This window comes from Hippocampus zosterae, chromosome 3, assembly GCF_025434085.1.
Source record: "Hippocampus zosterae strain Florida chromosome 3, ASM2543408v3, whole genome shotgun sequence".
NCBI lineage: Eukaryota > Metazoa > Chordata > Actinopteri > Syngnathiformes > Syngnathidae > Hippocampus > Hippocampus zosterae.
The window spans coordinates 16,223,194-16,250,839 of record NC_067453.1 but is presented as its reverse complement, the minus strand read 5'-3'; the positions used below and the strand labels follow the sequence as shown (position 1 = coordinate 16,250,839).

Sequence of the window (27,646 nt, the reverse complement as noted above, 5' to 3'; positions counted from 1 at the left end):
AAAGACAGTCTTCTTCTGCTTGCCTGTCAAATTCAAGTTTGTAAAACGCTTACAGATCACTGTTGGTGCCGGAAATGCATCAATTTGAATTTAAGATCAGCACAGCTTGCAAAGCTTTGAAGATAAAGATTAGGGGGTGAATCTTGGCTTGTCACTTTGATCATGAGTGAGAGAACTGACAGCACGGTGCCAGTCGCACAAGTTTAGTCACTTCACCCTTGAACGGTGTACAACTACTGTACGTTTATGTATAAAGAGTATATGTGTTGTGGTAGGTAGTAGGCCGTGTCTGTCGCTAAAAAAAAATCAAAAAATGGCACACTACATGGAGTGAATGACAAATGTCATGTCAAAAACAGTCTGTCAAGATTTTATAAAAAATGGATTTCCCGCTCTATTTTTTTTTCAATCTTGCAGCTGGTTGAATAAGAAGGCAAGCAGGAGACACAATCTGCCCACACTTCATTCCTCCTTTTATCACAGAGAGGTGTTAAACTTTAAGTGTGGCGCCTTCCGAGTTTCGTCACGCTGTAATTCTTTCAAATACGGTAAATCTCAGAGTTGCTTTGATTCCAAAGCAGGGACATCCACCAAATCTACCGCGGGGCATCAGAAGCTAAATGTGGCTGATGAAGATACACTGAGAGAATCAAAAAAGGTCATTTCATCACTGATGGTTATCTTGGGTAAATCTGGCCAGTGTGAGACAGCATTGATTTAGCAGCTCATTTTGAATCTCCGCCATGCCTTTGAACAGACTCTCTCCGAAAAGCCCTATGAAGCCCCTCTTTTGGACAAGACCACGGGAGTCATATGCAAGTAACAGCTACCTCCATACATATTAAGTGCCAAATACACTGCGCGGGTCGAGGAGTCAAGATGGAGGGGCGAGGTCTATTAATGAGAGAGATAGAGTGAAAAAGAATTGCAGGCAAGACCCCGCTACGCACAAACTCACCAGCACTGTATTTCTACAACGTTCTACTCTTAAATTCGGATGAAAAATCAAGATTCACTACATTCGCACAACTTCGGGGTCACAACACATTTACTTCGAGGCAAATGGCAAGTCCAACCTTGGTTACCGTGACAACCTTCGCTGGCTGCCTCTTGGGAATTTGCTGGCAAGATCCACCCCATGGTTACATTTTCACTCAATAGAAAGATCTGGTCTGCTGTTATGGGTACATTTGCCAGCCTACTTTTACGCACATACTCAATGGTAAGATCAATTCCGCTGTTGTTCATACACCTGTTAGCGATATGCAGCTTGCCGTCACACACATGCAATCACTGGAATGATCCGGGCCACTGTTACACACACACACTTACTGCTGTAGTAACCTATCCACCATAATTACACACGCGATCGCTGGCGAGATCTAGGATGCTGTTCTACACAGGCGTTACAACTAGATGACATAGGATGGTAAATGATTTTCAAGTGCGAAAACACTTTCCTTTAAAGATTAATTAATAAAGGGCAGCAGATGCGGCACATAGGTCCTCCGAGTGGCCGACTTGCTTTAAGGTTGCCCTCTTGCAAAAATGTATGGAGGGTGTCACGGGTGCTGTTGAAAGAGGAGGTTGAATTCGGTATATATTTTTGGGTTTGTCTCGGTCTGCACCAGTGGCGTTATGCCTAAATTGAGGAGGAAAGGAGGCTTTGTGTCAGACTGAGAAGTAGAAGAAAAAGCAGTTGAAACCGACAGACAACTAGTTCATTCTGCAAATGTTGATGCAGCGCGACAGCGCATTTCATTCTGTGCTGTTTGCTCCTCGGTTTTAACTGAGCAGAAGATTTAACCAATCCTACCCGCTTTCTTTGAAAATTCAATTGTGCCTTTATAAATATTAATACAGGGCATCGTATAGCTGGGTGCACACAATAGAATGCATACCCAGCATAAAATCCCCACTGGAATAAACAGGCCTTCATCTCACATCTCATCTGGGAAGGAGACGTGGCAGGCTCATGCGACACAAATAATCAAGTGTGTTCTCACACAAGCACACTTTCACTCAACACAAAAACATACACACCATTTCCATGTGCCAGTTGCCTCTTGTGTTGTCTGAGAGCAGAGTACTTTTATAGACAAACTAAAAGGACCAAGTGCAAAGCGCAAACACAAAGGATGGTATGTGACAAGAACAAGTTCCTCTTGCACCTCTTGCTCTGCTTCTCTGGTCCAAATCAAAAGGCCACAGTGGTTTTGTACTGAGAGGAGATCGGCACCACTCGAACACACTGACTCATTCTTCCAAAGCCGGAGTGACATATTCACAAACACACCCTCACAGCTTGCCTCATTCTTTTTCAACATTTTCACAAAAACATAACCCAAGCATAACGATGCATGTTGGCTCGAAAAGTTCCCCCACATCATGGAGCCATTCATTCATTTCATCGGCTCAGCATCCTCTCCTCCTTACGTGACATCTTGGCGATGGTAGTTTTGAGAAACTCAGCATCCCCATGGTAACCTACCCGCGTCCTCATCGGCGACAGCAGCCCCTCCATGACGGATTGGCTCGGTTCCGGTGGACTCGCTTCCCTCAGCGGTGTCGGCGGAATTATCCCCGGTCCGCAAATAGATCCTGTTAGAAACGCTGTCTCATCCTCAGAGCGAACATCTCCTCCCTACCCACACACAGTGCACTGATATGTGTGTGGCGTGTGAACGTGTGTGTGTTGGGGGGGGGGGGCACTGTGTCACACACACATTCGTGGACACACTTGCATTTGGAAGCAGAAGGAGAGAGGGCAGTGCCAAAGTCCTGATGCTTCTCCACCCACCAACCTGTCAATGAATTCAGCCTACAATGTCCAACTTGCTCTCCTTCTCTCTCTCTCTCCCCCCACCCCTGTTTGGCTACCTCTCTCTGTTTCTCTTCTCTCTCCTGCCTCCAGCTACATTTGTTCCCTTCACAGTGGCGAATGATTGCAGGTCTTTTTTTTTTTTAAATGGCACAGCCCCCCCTGCATCTTTTGCTGTCCTCTTGCTCACTGGCAGCTCCCACCAAACCGCAGAAAGGAGGTGAGTGTGTTTAGGGGGTTGAGGTGGGGTGTGGAAAATGGTGTGTGTGTGTGTGTGTGTGAGTGTGTGTGTGTGCGTGTGTGCGTGAGAGAGAAAGAGGTGGTGGAGGCAAGCATAGAGGAACAGAAGAGAGAGAGGACACTCTCAGGGCTAGTATTGTCCCTTTGGACAATAGTGGCTTTTAATCGCCTAGCAACCTGATCAGTTTCCTTTCTCTTAATAGACAAGAGCATGAGTCACTTGCCCAAAACCACAAACCTTGTTTTTCACGCACACCGCTATTCTCACACAGCCTCCAGCTGTAGGCAATCATGATACGTGACAGGGGACCATTTTGAGGTATTTTCCGCAGAGTGATTTCTCTATACTGTACCATAAGAAGGTACACACATTTTGATATTCAGGCCTAATTCGAGAAGATGTGGATGACAAGGTGTCAATCATTGCCGTCACACTCACCTGCTATCTTGGGTTTTAGGAGCTTTCTTTCCACTTCTGAAAAATGAAATAAATGCCCGTCCCTCGTTTGCCAACAATTGGACGCAAGACAAACAGAAGTAAAGCGAGGGCTTCAGAGAGAATTCAGGAGTGATGTGGAATTAACAACATTCCTGCATAACAGGTAAGTTTATCCCCTCTTAGTTTTTTATGATTAGCTTCTTATGATTAGTCCTTTCATGAGTGGGACAGCACATATTTGTTGTGAACTGTGCTCAGGTGACATTTCAAACTCAACAGTGTTCCAATTGCATGGGCACCCCTGGCAACATTGACAGGTCGTTAATGTATGTCAATGTTGTACTAAAAAAAGAACTAGAAATGTACGCATTCCTATTTGACCACAACATATTCCCAACCAGGTATTAGCTGCTGATACTTCGAATCACTTTTTTAGTCCAAAAATTACGTTATGGTATGGCATGAAATGACATCCAGGTGAATAAAGCAGACTGTGACTATAAAAAGTCAAGGGTGAAAAGGGTTGTTTGGACCACACCGAAAAGAAAAAAAAGTTAAATTACAGGATTGAAGAAAAATCCTCCTTAATGAAAATGAAAAAGTAATGAGACTACAATTTAGATGATTATGATTAAACAAAACTATTAGCTTCATGTTCTTTATCATAAAAGAAATGTCTCACACAATTCCTAACTTTTCGTACACCATTGATGACTGTATCAATTTAAACATTTGTTTCATGCAACTAAGAGAGTATACAAGGTAGTTTTTTTTTTTTTTGGTGGCTTTCTTGATAATCATATGTCGCGATGTTAAATGACAGCCAGTCTGGCAACAGGCTAGCGATGGCAGCCGCCATCTCCGCATGAATGCAGGATGGCCCTCTTGGCAATGACAACGGAAGATATCGAAATCAGGAGCATTCAAGCTGCGTGCAGCACGTCCACTCCCTTGTAGCAAACATTACCTTTCAGGTCGTTATCTTTTGCGGCAGCAAACACCAAGTGAAAATGAGCCAGCTTTGCCCGTGGCGTGTGGTTTCATTTATGAAGCGCATTCAAACAGGGGATCTCCCACGGGAGGATATTCCGTGGTCTACTTCACATCAGAGAATGTATCACTTTGTGCTGAGCAGCGCCACTGGACCATATGATTGTATCACAGCACACGCGACTCGCGCACTCACTCGTACACACACATACACATACAAGCTCGACACAAATAAACACACCCGCACTATATCAGCTCCTCGTTCTCTCCTCCACGAGCGCTGATAATGGACAAAATTGGGTAAGTGAAGCTGAGGTCTCACATGGGAAATCTCATTATTTAGCTGACCCGTGATTGCGACAGTAGTAGTGCACGGGGAATGAACAGATTGCACTCGCAGTAAGGACTTTTTTTTCCTATTTTGCACGTTTCTTGTTCTCAGCGATTGTTGAAGCTGAGTAAATAAGACCGCTTTAGCTTGGGGTCTCTTTAGGCAGGAGGATGTTTATGACTCCAACAGAACAGATATTTATTCAAGCTGCCTTGAATATGTGCTTTTTTTTTCAGAGTCTGCCAAGCCTGGCCCAATCTATTGCCAGTGCAGATTAATGCTGACAGGGAATGTTAACCTGGCAGCAAATCCCAGGTTTCCCCCACACCACACTGGCGCACATGCGCGCACGCACACACGCACACGCGCACACACACACACACGCGCGCACACACACACACACACACACACACACACACACACACACACACAAACACAAACACACACACACACACACACACATTTATATGCCGGCAGAAATACACCTTATTCCTGCCCCCAACGCTTACCAGCCCCCACTAAATCTTTCACATAGCCACACGTAAAAAAGAGAATGGGTGCAAGGCATGTAGGAGGCATTATAATAATAGGACAATATTGCACAGCTCGATGCATACTACAGTATGTTACCATGAAATTCACCCCTGGTCTCACACCAGGTCTCCCCCTTTCTCCTCCTCTTCAACTGGTCTACGCTGGTCCATCTGGACCCTAAAGTGAACCCCTTGTTGACCTTTTTTCATCACGCACATGCGACATAACACACCTCAGTCAGAGTGTGCTGATGCATCATCCTTATGTCTTGCTTCTTTTGTCTCTTATGTTCCATCTGAGTTTCTACCTCATGGTGCCTAATTTTTGCGAGTGACCTACAGCCATGTCATATTCTGAAGGCCTCTGCACAAACGTGTCAACAAATGTGTGAAGACTATGTGTGACTTTTTTTTTCTTGGCGCTCTCAACAGAGGGCAGCAATTACGCCGTACAAAGCAGACGGCCAATGGGCTGTGGTAATTAGCCGCTGCTAAACACACGCAGCGCTTCCACAGGGGAAACAAGGAGTATAATTGTACTGATTTATCAATTAAACTACACCAGAGCCAGCAAGGGAGAATTAGGGGTCTTCTTATGTCTTTTAGAGGCTCGCCAGACTCACTGAGTTAACCGTATTGCCTACCAATAGACATATTATGGAACGTTTTTTTTTTTTAATTGCATGATGCAAAAGGAAGCGCATCAGCTGCAAAGGTAAGTTTGCACGCGGTTGAGTATCATCTGATTACGCTGCTTTGGCGGCCCATCACTTTTTTGATTACCGTAAACTTAATTTTCTTAATTGCATCACTCATGGCGCTTAGACCTTTGAAAAAGTGTTTGGGATGATGAATGAACCACAATTGTTTGCTTAGTATTGAGACGAGGAAAGTATGACATGAAAATGTATTACAATTTGAATGCGTTGTATTTCATGTATATCTAGCAGAGAATGAATCCTGTATTCCTCAATACTGTCCATATATTAATAATGAAATCAAGAAAATGGAGTAGGAATAGATAAGTTCACTGCGATTGGCTGGCAAACGATTCAGGGTGTCCGAGGACAGATGGGATAGGCTCCAGCACCCCCCATGACCCTAGTGTGGATGAAGCGGTTCGGAAGATGAATGAATGAATGAATGAATGAATAGAAAAGTTAATATCTTCACATCTTACTCGTTATTAGGGAATGTATATTCAATGATTTTGTAATTTTTTTCTATTCTTTAAATCCGTTTTTCTCTGACTTGTTTTTTTGTATTTGCTGATATTTTCAACGGTGTTATCTTAAAAAAAAACATGATATCAAAATGCTGATTGGAGACTTCAACGCAAAACTGGATAATGACAGAAGGGGCCTGAATGCCACAGCTGGACCACATGGGTTTGCGAGCTCCACGAACGACAACGGGGAGAGACTGTTGATGCTAACCAGTACCAACGGCCTCAGCATTGGCAACACCTTTTTTGAGCACAAGCGGATCCACAAAGTAACCTGGGTTTCACCTGGTGGCGGGACCCGGAACGAACTGGACTACATCTGCATCAACACAAGGTGGCGCTCATCATTGCTCGACGTTCGCTCCTACAGAGGTGCAGATGTGGGTTCAGACCACTTCCTTGTGGTGAGTAAAATCAAGCTGAAGCTGAAGAAGGTGAAAAAGGTGCAGCCCAAGAGACCTTATGCGGTGGACAAGCTAAAGAATAAAAACTTCTCAGAAAGCTTCTGTGAGGAATTGAGTAGGAAGCTCAAGGTATCACAACACCTTGCAAACATTGAGGACCAGTGGAGTATGTTCTCTTGTGCCATTTCTGACACTGCAGAAGCAGTTATAGGCAGAAAGACGGGTACCAACAAAGAGAGATGGATAACAGACGACACCTGGAAGTTGATTGATGAAAGGAAAGTGGCTATGATCAAAAGAGAACAAAAGAGGAGGCTCCGGAGCTGGAGGATGGAAGACGAGGAGTACAGACACTTGGACAGGGCAGTGAAGAAGAGTTGCAGGAAGGATAAAAGACAGTGGCTAGAAGAGAAAGCAAGAGAGGCACAGGAAGCAGCAGAGAACAACGACACGACGACCCTATACAAGATTGTGCGGGAGCTAACCAACTCCAGGAGCAGCTCTAGTGTGCCAATCAGGAGCAAGGATGGCAGGACACTTCTAAGCGACGAGGAGCAAGACGCAAGATGGCTGGAACACTTCATGGAGGTTCTCAACCAACCAATGCCTCCCGTGCTCTTCAATTTCGATCAAGAGACACCAGCTCCAGCTCTAAATATTACATCGAAAGAGATATCCGAGACTGAGGTTGCCAGAGCAATCAAGGGCCTTAAGAACAACAAGGCACCGGGACTCGATGAGATAGCTGCCGAGCTGTTGAAACATGGTCAAGATGCTGTTGTGGAGAGCCTTACCCACCTGTTCAACCTGATTTGGCATGCTGAAGAGGTTCCTGCCGACTGGAGACGTGGGGTCATTGTCACGCTCCCCAGGAAGGGAAGCCTCGCAGATTGCAATAACTAGCGGGGCATTACGCTGCTGTCAATTCCCAGCAAGGTATTCTGCAGTGTTCTGCTATATTGCCTTAAAGATGAAGTGGATAATATCTTGAGAGAAGAGCAAGCCGGTTTCAGGAAGGGAAGGTTTGCGCCGAACAGATCTTTACCCTTCGAAACATCATAGAGCAGTGCCAAGAACTTCAGATACCACTCATGATCAACTATATCGATTTCAAGAAAGCCTTCGACAGCATCCACCGAGACTCACTGTGGCAGATCGTCCAGCTGTATGGTGTACCCCTCAAGTACATCAACATCTTCAGGTCATTGTGCCACTACTCAACCTGTTGTGTCAAAACCAACAGTGGCACAACTGATGATTTTGACATTGTCACTGGTGTAAGCCAGGGTTGCATTCTGTCACCCCTACTCTTCATCATCATAATTGACTTTGTGATGAGGAAGTCCATCACAGGAGCAAAAGTTGGTATCAAGTGGGGAGGGAGCAGACTAGTTGACCTGGAATTTGCAGATGATTTGGCCCTGTTAAGTCACACCCAGCCCGCACTCCAGGAGTTGACCAGTAATCTGTATGAGCACGGAGTTAAGGTCGGTTTGCGAATTAGCCAGGAAAAGACCAAGGCCATGGCACAGCACCAACACCTTCAACCACTCACTCTACACCAACAAGACATAGAGTACATTGACAGCTTCACATATCTTGGGAGTAACATCTCAAATACAGGTGGTGTGGAGAAAGACGTCAACAGTAGACTTGGTAAAGCTGCGGGAGTGTTCCAACGCCTCCGCAACATATGGTCATCGAAAGCCATCACTACCACCAAGACCACCAAGCTACACCTCTATATGTCAGTGGTTATCCCAACAGCGATTTACGCCTGTGAGACATGGATGAAGACAGCCAACATAACCAACAAGTTAGATGTCTTCCATCGGCGTTGCCTGAGATCCATCCTGAGGATCTCATGGAGAGACCACATCACCGACGAGGAGGTGATGAAGAAGGCAGGAGTGGCTGAACTGTCAGACATTGTCTCTGAAAGGAGAAGGAAAATCATCGGCCAGGTACTCCGACTGCCGGCAAGTGTGGCCATGGACTGGATGCCAGAGGGTGGAAAGAGGAAGAGAGGTAGGCCAAAGAAGACGTGGAGACAGACTGCCAAAGAAGACCTCAGTGAGATGGGTGTCAGCTGGCATGGAGCAAGAAGGGTCGCCAGTGACCGGACCAAATGGAGGAAACTCGTCGCCCAATGTTCCAAATAGGAACGGGCGGAACTAACTAACTAACTAACTAACTAACTAACTAACTAACTAACTAACTAACTAACTAACTAACTAACTAACTAACTAACTAACTAATCTTAAAAAAAAGGTCTGCTTTCAGCAACACAAGATTGTTTGACGTGTTCTGTAATTTTTTATCCTTTGCCTATTTTGACTGAGAATTCAAAAATTCAAAGACACATGTGAACCATTTAAAATGTCTTCATTTAGCTCAGTTGGTTTGGTTTGATAATTAGGGAATACTGTACAGTGTTTGTGTTCATATGTATGAAGAGCAACAATAGGTTGCATCAAGAGGAATGACAAACACAGCAACAGGCCATGTGGATTGTATAAACACAGGTTGGCTACAAAGAGATGGAGCAGGACTGGAAAAGAGAGAGGCCATGTTTATCGTTATTCGCGCATCTGGCTGAGGGACCCATAAGTCAAGGCGCAACCCTGTCAGAGCATTACAGCTAAATCAATGCCGCTCGAAAGGCAACTGCTGCGGACTCTCATTCGCCAGAGTGAGACTCCTGCTTCGCACAAAACAACACTAATCGACTCGCGTGCGTGTGTGCGTGTGCGTGTGCGTGTGCGTGTGTGTGTGTGTGTGTGTGTGTGTGTGTGTCTGTTAATAATCAATGGTCAATACACAGTGAGCTCTGATGGAAAAGTACATTGTCTGGAACTTGATGAGTTGCGTGTTGCATGTGGACACATGCATGAATTTAATGTACACTTGTCTGTTTCTATTTATTTTTTTTTTTACTTTTTAAGTTTCCAATATGTCACATTAGGTCATTGGCAAAGGCAGAGGAGCAATCTAATTCCACTAATTAACAGTGGATCTCAGGGACATGAAGCTGTGAGATTAAAGTAATTTAAACCATCGTGGGTGATACTGACTGAATAAATTTAAATCTAAATTCAACATACAGTGTATAAATCCTAATCAGGAGCGGAGGGAAGCAGGAAGATGGGTTAATCCAGACATTAGTCCAATGATAGACAGTGATGTCTTCTAAACGCATTTCTCATTGAGCAGTTGAAATCTAGCTGCGTTGTTGGTCTCTGGCGGGAATTTTCAATGAGATTTGATGCAATTTTACATTCCCTGAAGGATGACCCATGGAAAATTAGCTTGTTATACAGCGGAACGTTAAACATTTATACTGTACAATTGGGTTAGAAAAAACTTTTTTCACTGAGGGGCTAACAAATAGCACCAATAAACATGGTTTGATTAATGAAGTGTTATCAGTGCCATATTTTCTTTATCCTCTGCGGAAAAAAAGACCACTAATATGATACCTCAGGGATGGGCAACAAAAATTCTGCAGGAGGCCACAATTTTTATCAGTGCAATTTTGCGGCCACATACTTCCTAAACAGATGTATGACCAAAAGAAAAATACTTTTTTTCCTGGTTGACCTGGGAGCAGTTTAAAATAAATATATTAATAAATAAAATGTTAAACCTATTTTTTAAATTATTACTCAAGAGACCACTAATGCTGAGGGGTGGGGGGCAAGAGTGTGACATGCAATCTAAAGTTAATTAAACAGCAGTTCAAGGAAACAGGTTGCACAAGTGCGGGCGGCAAATGCACATATGGGATGAAGCCCACATTCTCTATGTGTGGGTGCATTAGCAGCCCTGCAGGTGGTTTGTTACAAAGGCGAGAGGGAACATCCCTCTCCTCTTCCCTCACACCTCAACACCACCACCATTCCCAACAGCGCTGTCGCTCACAGCATGGAAAAGCTTATCTCACGAGTGCAGAGACAAAGAAATCGAGGGAGGGAGACGGACGGGAGAGCAAAGTGTGAGTGAGAAAAAGGGCATGCGGGATGCTGAGAGAGTGGGCGAGGAAGAGAGAGAGTGGCAGATATCGAAAGAGAGAGAGAATAGTTAAGCAAGCTCATTTCTATCACTTTCATCATCTAAGGAGGGAGCCTGTGTGTCTTTACTGCTTTACCATGAAACCATGAAAAATACATCAAAAACTAATTTGATTGCCGTTCACTTGTCAAACAAGTGCATTTAATATCATCTGTGACAAATCTGTGGCTTGTATCCACGGCATGCTGCATGACAGATGACTATCGGTGCTATGAAATAGCCGTTTAAATTCACAAATTGGGTCTTTAAAAAAGGAGAAAATGCCCTTCTATTCATCTTGAGCCACAGCGCACACGTCCCATGCTATGAAGTCACTCCAGAGTGGTCGCATGGCAACCGTCGCCACTGGCAACCAGCATTCACTGCAGACGGCGCACTGAGCTTTGCTGAGAGAAAGCATAAGAGAATAGATAAATCTATACGATGAACAAATACATACAGGGGACATGATTTCGACAATCCCTGGAGAGCCCTTCTTTTATCATCATCAATCATGGCCATTGTTCGAGGGGCTATGTTTGCAGAAACTTGACCTATTTCAGTACGACTGACACATGTTTTGTATACTCTCTTGGAAAAAATATTAACACACCGCCACCAACTGCCGAAAGAGTAAAATCAAGCAATCTGAAGACGAATTACGATACTATTCATTTCCTGTGTTCTTGGGGAAAATGAATGCAAAGCATATGCAAGAACAGCAGGGAGATCATGTAATCCTTCGCAATGTTGATAAAGTCCATCCATTCATCTTGATATGGACAATAACATCCTGCATGCCTCTCATGAAACCCACAGGAATCAAGACAGCATAAAGATGCTGATAAGCGAGGATTTATTCCTGTTTTAGTGATGAAATTGCTCAAGATAGGAAAAGAAAAACAGGTTGTGCTGAAATGCAGTTGAGGAGGTGAATGCGAATGCGAATTAAATGAATGTAAGGTTGAACATACTTGTCTGTGGGTGCCGAGCTTCTCGCTTGTGTGTGAGATGGGTGTTGAAGCGAAAGGTTAAAAAAGGCTGCATACCAAGAACAGGTGTACTTGGAAAAAAAAAATTGATTAATGCGAATTTTCTTAATAATTTTAATGTAATTATGTATTATTCTGGTCAGGATCGGGGGGCCAAAATCAGTCAGACAATGCCACAAGCTATTAAAAATTGTACTGTTATATAATTTCCATGTCAAAGAAGGATTGAAGGATTCATGATGTTATGTAAAGAAACAATATTTATCACAAGAGCACCGGGAACTGCGCTTTGGCTGTTCATACAAAATGTTGATATTATTTCGCTCACATCCCAAAAATTGTCATCTAAATGGAATTTCTGCTAACTAGCGTAGAGTCAAAGGAACAATTGTTTGTCTTATCTGCTCTACTGAGACAATCAGGCCGATAATCAACCCTCAGCTCCGCTTATGTTCCCTTATGTATGTGCTCGTGTACGTGACTGGCCTACTTCCTGTGGGGTTGCCATTTATAACAGCACACAGGGAAGACCTGTTCCAAACCGCAGGGGTTTGACGCTGAACCTGAGCATGGAGCGCTTCAACCCACGTGATAAAATGCCAGAGGCAATTGGGACCTTTTCACCCTGACATCACACATCTGAGTGGATGTAACTCAAGTGATCTGCTCTTGCAACATGAGTAATCAAACCCTTCTATGCTGTCTGACCAAGCTAGAGCGAATGAGAAAACGGTAGGAATGGCTTGAATGGTAATGTTTGCCTTTTTCTTTATCGCTGGAGTTTGAATGTGCTCGGGGTCATTTGGATAGGTGCTCTATATGGGCTAAATTGCTTCCAAAGGAAACAGAACACAAATGGCAATTGTATATTTGAACAGTGAAGTTGATTCAAAAATGGACAATGTGGAAATTCAGACATAGTAAACATATACACTGAGGGACCGGTAAATTAAGTGGCGTATGCACTGTTTGGGCTACTTAAATTCAGGTCTGCAGTCGTCAGTCATTTTCTGCCACCCGGAAGTATCTTCGTTCCTACTCTTGTTTACATCATAGGTGTCAAATTCAGGTCCTGGAGGGCCACTGTCCTGCATGTTTTCCAAGTCAGTCATGAACAGGTTCAATGTCAGGCTTGCACAGAGCTGGCTGATGATCTGATCATTTGAATCAGGTGTGTTGCAACAGGGAGACTTGGAAAACATGCAGGACAGTGGCTCTCCAGGACCTGACTTTGAACCCTATGATTTACATGCAATGGGAAAAGTCTATACTCGCCCTGTATGCCGTGTATGGAGGTCGAATTATGTGGTCTCCATCGCCATCTAGCAGCAAACAAGGGTAAACTACAAGAGCCGACTTGCTCCCCTCCTCCTCTTTGGCTTTATCTCCCTCCGCTGTGTGGGCTACGGTACTTCATCATTAAATGTTGCGGTGCAATATGATCCATTTGCACGTCAGTCAAAGTGAAATGATTCCCCTGGCCATGTTTGAGACCTCCGCAAATCAAGTGCCCAGCTCAAGGCCTCATGCTCGCCTTGCATTGATGTTTCTCGCTATAGTCTGAATTTAGCCCAGATGAATCTTTCTTTGATTCATTCATCATCCATTGGGGTTTTGTAATCGTCTCCCCGGGGTTTAGCCAGTGTGGTTAGAAAGAGACCTAAAATCTCTTGAAGTTCTCAAATTGCATGGCAGGAACGACAACGGTTGCAGACAACGAATGTCGCGCTGGTGTGAGGGACAGCGAGAGATGCTGTTTTGCCAAATCCAAAACTAAATAGCACATTTAATAACACAGCCCAAATGAATGTCCTTCCAAAAAAAAAAAAACGGTTAACGGGCTTCATGTTAGAATACCACGACCGATCGTCAGCCAAAAATGTAAACTCTGAAAATAAATCAAAGCAATCACCACTGTATTTTGGATTATATGAACATTCAGCTTTTCCCAGCGATGTTTAGATTGTTTGCACACCTATGGAGAGGAAGATAATCATGTCCATAAAATCTCAAATATTGTTGTGATTTTGTAAAACATTTTCAGACGTTGGTGTGGGCATAGGTAGATATGCGCACATACATTTTTTGTGGTGAATGGTCGTAGTTTTCTAAACCATGTTCAACTTTATACAGTATATGAATGGGAAAACACTTAATGCCCATAAGATCCTAGATAATGAGGCGTTTTTAAAAAATATTTTCTGACATTGATGTGAGCATGGGTAGAGATGTGCATGTAAATTTTTGGTGGCGATTGGTTGTAATTTTGTAACAGTAAACCACGTTGAACATTTTCCCGATAGCATATCGTTCCCTCATCATTTATTGGGCCTCTCTCATTTGAAAAATCAGAATGCGTATCCTGCTTTTGCCACAGATGATGATCTTCACATATTGATAATTCCAAAAATAAAGAGATATGGATCATGGAAATTTGCTCAGATTATGCTTACCTGACAAACAAAACAAAACAATACCAGTAATGTTAATTTTCGATCAGTACTGTAACATTTTCTTTGAAGCCTGTGTAAAAGAAGAGAGCCAAAACAAGAACTGTAAGAAAAATTTGACCATCACGAAATAAGAGATGAGGATGAAGCTATATTCCATTGTCAAAATATGCTGTATAAAAGTGTATCTTTAGGTAGAACATGGACATGAAATAAAGTCTCTCATCAATGAGAAGACATATATGCAGGGTAAACTCAAAGGGAATCGTTTCTGAAAGTGCTTGACGGATCTTTTGTGATGCTAACGAGGCAGCTCTTCATTATGACAAGGGCCTACCACTGGTAACTCAATCCATATGCAAGCCCCGATGGGACACGCATCAAGCCAAGTGCAGCATGTCAAAGGTCCGCACTTGCAACCACACACACACGACAGGAAAGCAGAGGGAACGGAGGTGAAAATGGAAGCAAGCGGAGATTGGTCTTCCTACTCAGACATCTGCTCGCTCCCGGAGACAGATGGCCGACCAATCAGACCGCCTGCTGCCTCTGCCACTCTGGGCTACCCGTACCCCCACTGGCAACTCTCCTCAACACACATGACAGGTGGCACCTTGTGAGGGCAGAACGACCACAAAAAAAAAACCATGACTTTGACACAACACAAGAAGCTATTCCAAGGCAAATATTGTTGGTTTGCCCAAAGCGGTGTAGTACCGCCACATATATACTGGCAATGGCATTTCCCATTATGTGTTAGCATTAAGCGAATGCACTTAAAGGCCAATTTAAAAAAAAACATTTTTTTAAATTTCACTTTTTTTTAAATTGCACACAGACAAAAAATAAAATCAAATAAAATCCCTGAAGGGATGGACGGGAGATTTTAAATACGGCTGCCTAAAAGTACGCCATAATGGATTAAACTAACTACACAGACTCGATTGTCGTGTTTTGATGCTCCACCAGCAAAAACAAGCACCTGTTTATCTTTTTTATTTCCATGGCAGCTTGGCCTTCTGCAGAGGATCAGGCCATCAGATAAATGTCATGCATGGGCTTTGCTTTGGGAAATATCCTGGAGGCTTGCGGTACAACAAAGCACAGAACGTTCTTCTGTCTGCTGCATGAACTTTGTTTGCTCTTGTTGGCCCACAAGCAAACCCAGCTCAGCACAAGAAAACTGGGTAACTTGCTGCAAACACAGTTGACATTAAACCAAGTGACAGAGCCATGAGTCCAGCTAAGCTGCGGGACACTGAAAAAGACCTTGGCCTAAATCCAGTAAAATTGAACACATTTCAAGTCAGGAGAAGCTTGGAGGTGTATTCATCTCTATTTAGTTGATGTTCCATACATCACTGTCATCACTAGAGGCGACCAGTATTTATTTGTTGTTGTCCGATAAAGCAAACAGAGTAATACGCCGAAAGTGTAGCTCGTGAGGCTGAAGACAATGATAACGGTATTTTTACACTTGCATACCGAACAAAAATGTACAAACTGTTTATGTCAAAAGCATATCAGCAACTCCTCTTTCATTTGTTGTTGAAGTTAAGAGTGTGTTACTGCTATCATCTCGTAATATGACCATGGCTGCACCAATACCGTCAGGTGATGAATTCGTACGACTCATACTGCATCGTGGGACCTTAAGCTCACTTCAAATTGCTATACGTTAATACAAACACACCAGTCTCTGTGCATCATTAAAAAAAGTATATACAGTATATATATATATCTATAGATATCTATATATCTATAGATATATATATACTAGCTGGTTCGCCGCCCTCCGGGCGGCTCATCAGCTAGTTCCTGCGGAAGGCTGGTAAGGTGGGCCTTCGGCCCACAAAAGTGTTGTTGCTTGGTTCAACTTTTTGTTCATCTTCATTGCTTATCGCGAAAATAAAGAGATGTTTAGCTCTACTAAATAACTAACAATTTCATTGCAATGCTTGTGGGTAGACAACATTTTTTCGCTAAGATGCCCGCGCGATCGTAGTGAGCCACTGCCTGAGCGGCGCAGAGGCGGCGCGCAGTGGCGGCGCGCAGCGGCGCGGTGAAGTAGGTACGTTTTGAAAAGGGACAGACGGAAGGACAGACCACGTGCGGGACGACGCGCAATATATATATAGATATATATGTATATATATAATATATATGTATATATATCAATCCTCGTCTCACCCCCCGTCGGGTGGTGTCCATCCCTCATTCAGCTTGGGTCCTCTACCAGAGGCCAGGAAGCTTGAGGGTTCTGCGCAGTATCCTTGCTGTTCCCAGCACTGCAGATTTCTGGACTGAGATGTCCGATGTTGTTCCCGGGATCTGTTGCAACCACTCATCTAGTTAGGGGGTCACTGCGGTACATCCAGATGACCATACCTGAAGTACTCGAAACTGCCAAACAAAGGCTCCAAGCCTTGTCCAGTCGCCTAAAGCGGTACACGAAAGAGAATGAGGCCAGACGAATAAACAGGCTGTTCGCAACACAACCTGCGAAAGTGTACGCTCAGTGGCAGGGTCCTAACAACAGAGCTGACCCACCAAGACTGGAAACTGAAAGGTACTGGAAAGGCATATGGGAGAAGGAGGTTGCACATAACAGCAGTGCACAATGGCTGGTGACCCTGAGAGAGGAGCACAGCAACCTCCCTGAACAGAACCCAGTTACCATAACAGTGGCAGACATACAGGAAAGAGTCTCAGATATGAAGAACTGGACAGCACCAGGCCCGGACATGGTCCACACCTACTGGCTAAAGAAACTCACAGCACTCCATGAGCGCCTAGCAGTACAAATGAACCAGCTGCTGAGGGATGGGATTCACCCAGAATGGCTAACCGAAGGGCGAACGATCCTGATCATGAAGGATCCCTCGAAGGGTGCAGCCCCATCCAACTATCGGCCAATAACCTGTCTCTCCACAACATGGAAGCTCATGTCAGGCATCATTGCGGCTAAGATAAGTGGACACATGGATCCATACATGAGCGAAGCACAGAAGGGCATTGGTAGAGATACCAGAGGAGCCAAACATCAGCTCCTGGTTGACAGAACAGTCGCACAAGACTGCAGGTCCCGACGTACCAACCTGTGCACAGCTTGGATTGATTACAAGAAAGCCTATGACTCGATGCCACATACATGGATCACTGAATGCTTGGAGTTGTATAAGGTGAACAGGATCCTAAGAGCCTTCGTTGCGAACTCAATGAGGATGTGGAAAACCACACTTGAAGCCAATGGCAAGCCACTTACCCAAGTGTCCATCAAATGTGGCATATACCAAGGTGATGCACTCTCCCCACTGCTGTTCTGCATAGGACTGAACCCCCTAAGCCAAGTAATCACCAAGACAGGCTATGGATACCGCCTCAGAAATGGAGCTACAATCAGTCACCTCCTTTACATGGATGACATAAAGCTGTATGCTAAGAGCGAAAGGGACATAGATTCCCTGATCCACACAACCAGGACCTACAGCAGCGACATCGGGATGTCATTCGGGCTTGAGAAATGTAGTCAGATGGTGACTAAGAGAGGAAAGGTAGTCCGCACTGAAGGGGTCTCACTCCCTGAAGGAACAATAGCAGACATTGAGGACAGCTACAAGTACCTTGGTATACCACAAGCCAATGGCAACCTTGAACTGGCCACAAGGAAAGTGGCTACGGCCAAATACCTCCAGCGAGTGAGGCAAGTCCTAAGAAGCCAGCTCAATGGCAAGAATAAGACCCGGGCAATAAACAGCTATGCCCTGCCAGTGATCAGATACCCTGCAGGAATAATAAGGTGGCCAAAGGAAGAGATTCAGACCACGGACGTTAAGACCCGAAAGCTCCTAACGATGCATGGAGGGTTCCATCCCAAATCCAGCACCCTGAGACTGTACGCAAGCCGAAAGGGGACTAGTGAGTGTGAGAGCCACTGTCCAGGATGAAACATCCAAGCTCCATGAATACATCAAGGAGAAGGCTCCAACGGATGACGTACTCAGAGAATGTCTCAGACAATGGGGAACAGAAGATGAGGCGCTGGAAGAGGGACCATCATGGGAGGACAAGCCCCTACACGGGATGTACCACCATTGGACCATAACTGAAGTGGCTGATCTCAAGAAGTCCTATCAGTGGCTAGAGAGGGCTGGCCTGAAGGACAGCACAGAGGTACTCATCCTGGCTGCTCAGGAGCAGGCCCTGAGCACCAGAGCCATCGAGGCCCAGATATACCACAACAGACAAGACCCAAGGTGTAGGTTGTGCAAAGAGGCACCTGAGACGATCCAACACATAACTGCAGGGTGTAAGATGCTGGCAGGGAAAGCCTACATGGAACGCCATAACCAGGTGGCTGGCATAGTCTACCGAAACATCTGTGCGGAGTATGGACTGGAAACCCCAAGGTCAAAATGGGAAACACCTCCGAAGGTGGTGGAGAATGACAGACCGAAGATCCTGTGGGGCTTCCAGATCCAGACTGACAAGATGGTAATGGCGAACCAACCAGATATCGTGATCATAGATAAAGGGCAGAGGAAAGCCGTTGTAGTCATTGTAGCGGTCCCAAGTGATGGAAACATCAGGAAGAAGGAACACGAGAAACTCGAGAAATACCAAGGGCTCAGAGACGAGCTGGAGAGAGCCTGGAAAGTAAAGGTGACAGTCGTGCCTGTGGTGGTCGGAGCACTCGGGGCAGTGACCCCCTAACTAGATGAGTGGTTGCAACAGATCCCGGGAACAACATCGGACATCTCAGTCCAGAAATGTGCAGTGCTGGGAACAGCAAGGATAATGCGCAGAACCCTCAAGCTTCCTGGCCTCTGGTAGAGGACCCGAGCTGAATGAGGGACGGACACCACCCGAGGGGTGAGATGAGGATTTTATATATATATATATATATATATATATATATATATATATATATATATATATATATATATATATATATACACAGTATATATATATGAGTATCACGGGTAACCAGTAAACATCACGAAGGCATGCTGGAGCTTATCCGCCAGGGCCTGGAATCAACCTTTATACATCTTTACTGTGAGCCGGACGTGCTAACCAGTCGACGGCCTCTCAGCACTCTATCAATGTGTTGTATGTCAATTTAAAAAAAATACTCATTTAGTTTGAGTACTTGGCGAGTTCTCAAATGTAAATATAGGTAATTATATTGGTATTCTGTCTGAAAAAGAGTGGGATTCGTAGATCCTTAAACATTACATCTGATTTCTAGGCTAGTTGAGGAAGTTATTATTTGTAAGGTTTTGATGAGGACAACAAATTAGAGCCTGCCCAGCATCACGTCACTGATCGTGTCAACATTAAAACTTCTACTCTTTTTTTCCGTCATATACAAAACACTTCCATCATGAAATAAATGAATCAGATGATTAGGCCACTATTTCTTTTGGCAGAATGAACACAGTTGATAAGGTGAACGGGCCACAAAGCTTTTGTCCCCCTGCAGCAACTTTGCAGCTTTAGTTCGCTGATATCAGCAGTAACAGCTCGCAGCATCACTCCAGCATGACCGTTCCAATTTTACACTGCAGCCTTGAGCCAATGATGAACTGCAGAATTATTGCTATCTTTCATTACTGTAATGGAGAAGCCGGAGCAACAACAAAAGATGGGAGGTGAATATGGTGGAAAACAAATAGCTCCTATGTGTACCTCGATCATGTGCAACAGATAGATGAGATATAAATCTGGGCAATATGTCCACATGCCCAAACACACACACACACACACACACACACACACACATACACACACACACACACACACACGCACACACACACACACACATGCACACACACACATACACACACACGCACCCCCCCCCACACACACAGTGGGTTGCCTTATCCTCCTTCTGCCATTGTTACGCCAATAATCAATTATCCCAACATGATGTCATGCTACCTACCCTCCCCCAAGCAGCCTCCTCCATCTGTACAATTCAGGTGCATGCCACATCAGGAATCAGCAAGCATAACCATAATTCTACATGCAAAGATAACAATGCATGCATGGAAGATTGAACCATGAGGTGTGATCACAGCGTTGTCACAATGCTGCACTCCAAGTAGGCATCTACATATGCACACATGCTACCGCATTATGTCATAGGGTGCTGATTTGATCAGTGCCAAATGAAACCTCGGGCTTGATCTCACGGAGTCGTCTATGTACTCAGTGGCTGGATAATTAAATGAAGGACAGTAATGAAGAGCTATGGATGGGAACATCAAGGACAATGTGAGGCCCTCATTTCTGGCTGGTCTCTCTTTTCCGGTCCTTAGCTGAGCAGTAAATAATATTTCCGTTGCGAAGTCATAGTTGTGACACATGCCGTCTTTTTTACGTGCCATGATGTCACACAGGCAACACATTAAAACACAAAAGTGCTTTTCTCGCTCCATGTTTACATGGTTCAGTCACAGTGTAACACATCACCAAGTCCATATTGATTGGCTCTATTTAGTCGCCCAACACAAACAATCACTGCAGTGGATGTTTATATTCGTTTGCTGGAAGCCAAGCATTGACTCCCACCAAAGTATGTAAGTCCAGGGTGTGCTAGAGACCGCCCTCCCTGGGGACTCCTTCTTTCAGCTGGGGAACTTCACACCTCGGTTGGTTAAGCGGTTGATCAGAATTGTGGTCCTAAGCTCGTCGGTGCCTGTCATGGCGGCAATCGCCAAATCCAGTGGTGGACACCAGCGGTAAGGGATTCCATCAAGGTAAACAAGGAGTCCTGTCAGGACTTTTTGGCATGAGGGCCTCCGGGGGCATCTGACCAAGCTGAATGCAGCTTTGGTGGTCACTGAGGCAAAATCTTAAGCATGGGAGGAGATCGGCGGGGCAACAGAAAATGACTTCCGGATGGGTTGGAGGAAATTCTGGTCCACCACCTGGCATCTCAGAAGGGGGAATTTGTGCACCATTAACACTGATGGGGAAGTGCTGACCTCAACTCGAGGCAGGAGAGGGTGGCAACCATACTTAGAAGACCTCCTAAATTCCATTGACACACCTTCCGCTTTAAGAAGCATAGTCTGCGGACTCCGAGATGGGCTCTCTCATCTCCTTGGTTGAAATCACCAAAGTGGTTAAAAAGTTCCTGGATTGTCATCTCAACAACATCAGGTACAGTGCCTCTCGATTGGCAGACCGGGGTGGTCTTAAAACGGGGACTGCAGGGCGTGTTCCAACTAGAGAGGGATCACACTCCTCGGCGTCCCTGTTAAGGTCTATTCAGGGGGGTGTTTTTTGTCCCAGCCGTGGAACAGTGGCCCACAGTGCGATACCCTTACAATACAATACAATACATGCTGATTTATATAGCGCTTTCACAACAGCGGCAGCTGTAACAAAGCGCTTTACAAAACAGTTAACATAAAGTAAAATAATAAACACAACACATAACATAAAACACGGACAGTCGTGCAGTCCTAACCACTTTTCCGTCACACGCTTTGTTGTTTGAAGCGGTTTGAGATGAAAGAGGAGAGAATCAAAGTGTCCTTTAACCAGTGGATCAGAGACGTCATGCTCAAAATGTGCACACGTCGGCTACAAGCTAAGTTTCAAAGTCAACAAGAAGCTGTAGCATCCATTGACGAAAAAAGAGATTGGTTCACTTCTCCTGTCCCATGGAAATCCATTTCAATTCCAAGCGGCAACTCACGGTTCCAAATACGCATCGGCGCTCTTCGCCAACGCTCCTCTCTCCTCGGCCATCCATCCAGCCGCACCAACGCCAACTGTCCAACAGCGCTGACATAGCCACTGAACAAATCGGGGTTGTGAAAAATGCTGCCCATTACTGGCGCAAAAAACACAAGCGCCCCAGGTCTATCCAGCACCGACAGTCAATGGCGCCGACATTCCTCCCAATCAAAATCTGTGCTGGTACAGACGTGCTGCCGAGAAGGCGCAACCACCAAGCACAGATACTGCTCCTTTGACGAATGTCGTGGCCAAAAAGCGCTGAAAACAGTCCATATCAGGTCCACACAATGAAACAACAAACAACATGTGACAAAACAAAAGACAAAAACAGCAAAAAAGAACAAAAAAGAACAAAAAAGCAAGGCTCTTGAAGAGCACTTGCCGAAGGCTGCCAACTCGGGCGCCATCTTGGAAAAAAAAAAAAATACCCTTGGCATGGTCCTTGAGCACAGGTGTCAAATTCAAGCTCCGGGGGCCAGATCCACTCACTAAGGGGTGCATATTTTAATTTATCACTTTATAAAATGAAATGGGTCTTATTTAGACTTGGTCTGCATTTTATTTTGTATTAAACGGTGTCCGTCTGGGGTGTATGTGTTTTTCCTAAAGACCTTAATCCGCATCCTGGGTGTGCCGGAATCCAATCTAATGTAATGAGCTCATAAACATGCACATGATTATCAGGGCGCAATGGCAATGCTGTCAAAGATCAGAGGAAATGAAGCGCCAATTAAAGTTTCCATTTTAGAAGCAGATAAAGCCAAGGACACATCCACTCTCATCTCGAAAGCATCACTCAGCCTTGCCTGTTATCTCCTTTGTAATCTAGTCCTATATCTGATGATATGTTGGTTGGAGAAATGTTATTGATCTGTTTGTTGTACAAAAAAAAATTATAAATAAATAAAAACACAAAAAATTTGTGGGAGACAAATTGGCCTTTGTGGGAGACAGAGAGGCTCCAGGTCCAGTGTTTAATTGCAGCATGGGCAAAGCTAAAGTGGGCAATATATTGGATCAATTTATTCAAGTTTAATGAAGTTCCGATTTTCCTCATGTATTCAGTGTCATTCAAAAGACAAAACATGGTAAATATTCACTCGAAGAATTATTTCTTGTTTACCTGTCCGCGCACGAGACCGAGATTAGATCTACCAACCCATATATCGATCATTTCAGTGCAAATTATTTACAACAGCTCCCAGTCATAGCAAAGGAGATCCTCAATTATTCACCTGCAATATTAATACACACAGATGCAGGGAGCATAATCAATATTATCCAGGACTCACACAAACACGAACCAACGCACACACACACACACACACACACACACACACACACACACACATACACACACTAAATAAATCATTAATAATTCAGGTAGGTTCAAGCTCTGACTGTTATTGGGTTTCAGGAACAGATCACCCAGCTTCACAGTGACTTTTCAGGCGCTCATTAATGTATGTTATTTACCTTAGCGCAGACCACATTTAAGAGCCACTGATGTGGATGGTGGACTGTTTGGTGCCAAGCACTGACGGCGGTGAATGAAGGAGTTTAATGGAGCGGTGACAGGGAAAAGTGGCCGCATAGAAAAAAAAGAGGGCAATTGATCTTTGCTCATCCATCAAGTATATCTACTTCTGATTGGGGTTCGTTTGGATGAATCTCCTAGAAAGACTTTGTGAAAGTACCAGCTCTGGAAATTATCTCATAATCAGCTGCCTTAGCTCAAAATTGCTGACATCCTGTTCAATTGCAATCATAGCTCCTTTCCACTTGCTGCATCCTGTTGTAGAAAATATGTCCACCGATTTTCAGATAATTTTTTATTTTTACTTATTTGTGTTGTGAGCAAAAATTTGACATGAGTAAAGTCAGAAAATGGAGAGGCACACACAGCGATGCACTTTAAGAGGTCTATTGAAAGGCCAGTTCTCTTTTATTGGTTTTTGTATTTTATATTTTCGAGAGCTATAAAGCACGCAGGAGACAGAGGGGAGGAGAGAGAGACTGAGAGAAAGAGAGACAGAGAGAGAGAGAGAGAGACAGAGAGAGAGAGAGAGAGAGAGAGAGAGAGAGAGAGAGAGAGAGAGAGAGATGCTATAATCCTGTGCTAATTTCCTTATATATCCTTATATTCACCACTTTGGTGAATATATATATATATATATATATATATATATATATATATATATATATATATATATATATATATATATATATATATATATATATATATATATATATATATATATTACAGACTTCAGCCAAAGTGTGGAACAAGAGCAAGAAAGAGAATTTTGGAGAATTGGGACACTCTACACACTCGCACCCATCAACTGGAACCTGCAATTGAGGGGTTCAAGGGTAGAAGTGTGAATACTGGGACTGGGCCTAATTGTCCACATTTTGAGGAAATGAGCCTATTTTCAACCCATTTTTCCTCCATCTTCTGCCCGAGGCTCCATCATTCACATTTGGCCTTTCACCTTTCTCCCGCCGTTGCTTCAATCATTCCTCGCCTCTTTACCCCGCTGCCTCTCCCCTGGCTCATTGCCATAGTAACAGACAGCCATCACAGGTGGAGATAGTAGGTAGAGCAGCAATGCATGACTCCCTTTTGCCGAATGCCAAAGCTATAGAATGAGAATGAGCAGAGCGTGCCATCTTCTACCAAGTGGACCGGCAATTACAGGCTTCCGCACACAATCGCATGACAGGCATATTTAACATGCAGCATGGCCACACTGTGTTATTGTTTCTCTGGATGTTCCAGAGAGTGGACTTGAATGCTTTTACACATGTTGGACATTTCTACATAATTACTCTCCATGGTCAGCGCTGAAGAAGGTCAGGCTGGTCTGTTTCTTGTCAAAGAGGCACTGCATCCCCAGTACAAATCCTTTGCAGAAAGGAAAAAAAACCCCACTTTCCTCACATATGGTATTGGTGCAAGTGACAACAAATCCCCAAAGCGGACACCTCGTTTAACACCACAGTCCGCCACGCCGCATTGCACGATCATGTGGAGCAGCGAGACAAAAGCTTGACTTTTTACAAGTGTGAGGGCAAACTCGGCTCCTTTCTCACATGGGAAGTTACTTGAGCAGTTCTCCCTGATGGATAAACGAACACCTTTTTAACCCTGCTTTCATGGACATTGAATGAAAGAAAGCCCAGCACAAAAGGCAATGACAATACTGTACCCGGGAGACTCACCATGAGCAAACACACAGCCGATTCGGGCATGAGCTGGACAGCCATGATGCAATTATTCTTCTTGTTAATTTCCTTAACGAGAACACGCTTACGTTCTTCGTTTCAATCGTCGCTCTCTGTCCAGATGAAGAAGCTGGTCTTCACACACAGTTCTCACCTCCTGCTCCTCCTCCTCTTCCTTCTTCTGTCAGTCAGTGAGTGCTGCAGACAGCCTCCAATTGCACTGCCAGTCTCTGTAGTGTCTGTGGCTCACTGCGACTCTTCACCAGGAAGCGATTCCTCCTCCTCTTCTTCCTCCTCCTCCTCCTCTTTCCAGAGCAGGATTTTCTCGCACACTCACCTCCTAACTACTTCTTTATACTTTTTAATAACACCTCCCCATTTCCATCCACCTCAATGACCCTTGAGCAACCTCAAAGTCTCCCCTTCTTGTTATTATTGTCTGACGTCCGCTTATTTTCCCTTCACCTTACAGCACAAAGCACATCTAGGCATGCACGTGGCTTTCTGATATGAAACTCCGCCTTCTCCTCCTGCTTCCTGCCCCCTCTTGTGACGGGAAAGACGGACACTCACCTTTCCTGACACGAGGACAAAGATGGTGAAAGAGATCTGTGGTGCAGTGAGGATAAATGATGGTGAAGGCAGAAAGGGAGTGTGAAAGAGGGGGAGCGAAAGAGAGAGAGAGAGAGAGAGAGAGAGAGAGAGAGAGAGAGAGAGAGAGAGAGAGAGAGAGAAACAGAGAGCGGCTCTAACACACACGTTAATGCAATGAGGTTGACAGTGGTGAGGAGTAACGAAGTACAAATATTTTTTCTGCTGAATGGTAGTAGATTTTCAGCTGTTTTTACTTGACTGGAATATTTGCTTTACAGACAACTTTTTATTGTGACTCTCTTCAATGGATGCGCCGTGAAATACTTTTCACTCCAGCGGAGTTCACCATCCATATTGCAGAGTATAATTTTCAGTCACGTCAAAAAGATTTTTCATCCTTAGTTACCATTAAGCATCCCCACCTGGCATGACTGCTCCTACTACACCTGTCTGGAAGGCACAGTGTATGTCAGGCTGGTAAAGTGGTATCGATGTTTTAGTATCAATGCATTTTTTCCCCGAATGATTACAGTGATTACAGTGCAGATGTTCAGATAATTGGGACCTGATGAACGTAAAAACAAAGAATTATCTTTTTACTTGATGTGGACGCCAGGCCCTTATAGTCCAAAATTTAACATTATAGTTTGGAAAACCAAAAACGTCATGTCCAGACATGTGGACGCTAGGTCCCAAGAGATTACTTTTTTTCACCCTGCTTCTACTTTTACCATTGTATGTTTTTTTTTTGTATCTGTTCTTAAATAAAAGTACAGCGTGTGAGTAGAGTTCGCAAACACTGAATATATACAAACAATTGACACCAATTCAAAAAGGTGTGCTTGTGGATGGAACAAAATGATGATAAATCACTTTTTCTATTTGACAAGGCTATGCATAAATGTAGATCCTCCATTACCTTCAAAATATTTAATTGCCACCCCAAAGTTTCACGGCAATATTTTTGAATTTGTAATATTTCTGGCCCGAATACAAAACCGCCAAAATAGGTTAATTTTTCAGCGAACAAAGGCGGCTAAGGTCCCCACTTCACAAAAAAATGGGGTTCACTGTGCACTTTTGGAATGTGAGTCAAATGTGATGTGGATGCATAGTTGAGGTCGACCACAGTCGCCTGTGCGTGATTGAGATCCTCAGACAAGTGCTGCTGGATGTGAATAATTTATGCAACTGTGTCAGGGCTCCTAAACACGCATGAATGGCGTGAGACGGATGTATGGGTTGGGACAATTTGATGAACGAGCTTAATCATTCCGGTGATGAGTGCTGTTTTTACGTTTGTCTAAGCACGCGGCAACATCAAGAAGAAGTGACAGCTTGTTTTTAAAATGTGCACCACTTGAATAAAACATGAGCGATAACCGTAGATTCATGCACGACAAACTGAGTCGTTGTTTATGCTCACACGTGGAGATAAACCACTTATCAGATCACTCAGAACCATTTGCACATTTTAATTCACTCTTTTTAAAGCTTTCGGTCAGATTTTAGCATCAGCTTGGAATTACAGTGAACAGTGGATATTTTGACAAAAACTATTTTGTTGGTCAGGTATGAGTGCCTTGAATAACTT

The 27,646-nt window shown here is 44.2% G+C and overlaps 1 protein-coding gene across 2 annotated transcripts in view; it reads right to left on the bottom strand.

Annotated features, from left to right (window-relative positions):
* Window positions 1-26,042, bottom strand: part of frmd4a (FERM domain containing 4A) — a 143,902-nt gene extending 117,860 nt beyond the window's left edge. The window contains exon 1 of one of the 2 annotated variants that reach the window (XM_052060231.1): window positions 25,456-26,042. In XM_052060231.1, the coding sequence (XP_051916191.1) occupies window positions 25,456-25,500 (45 nt within the window). In that variant the 5' untranslated portion in view covers window positions 25,501-26,042. Of the gene's footprint in view, window positions 1-2,491; window positions 3,026-25,455 lie in introns of those variants that run through there. The other variant, XM_052060232.1, reaches the window with a different exon arrangement.
* Window positions 26,043-27,646: the final 1,604 nt, after the last annotated feature.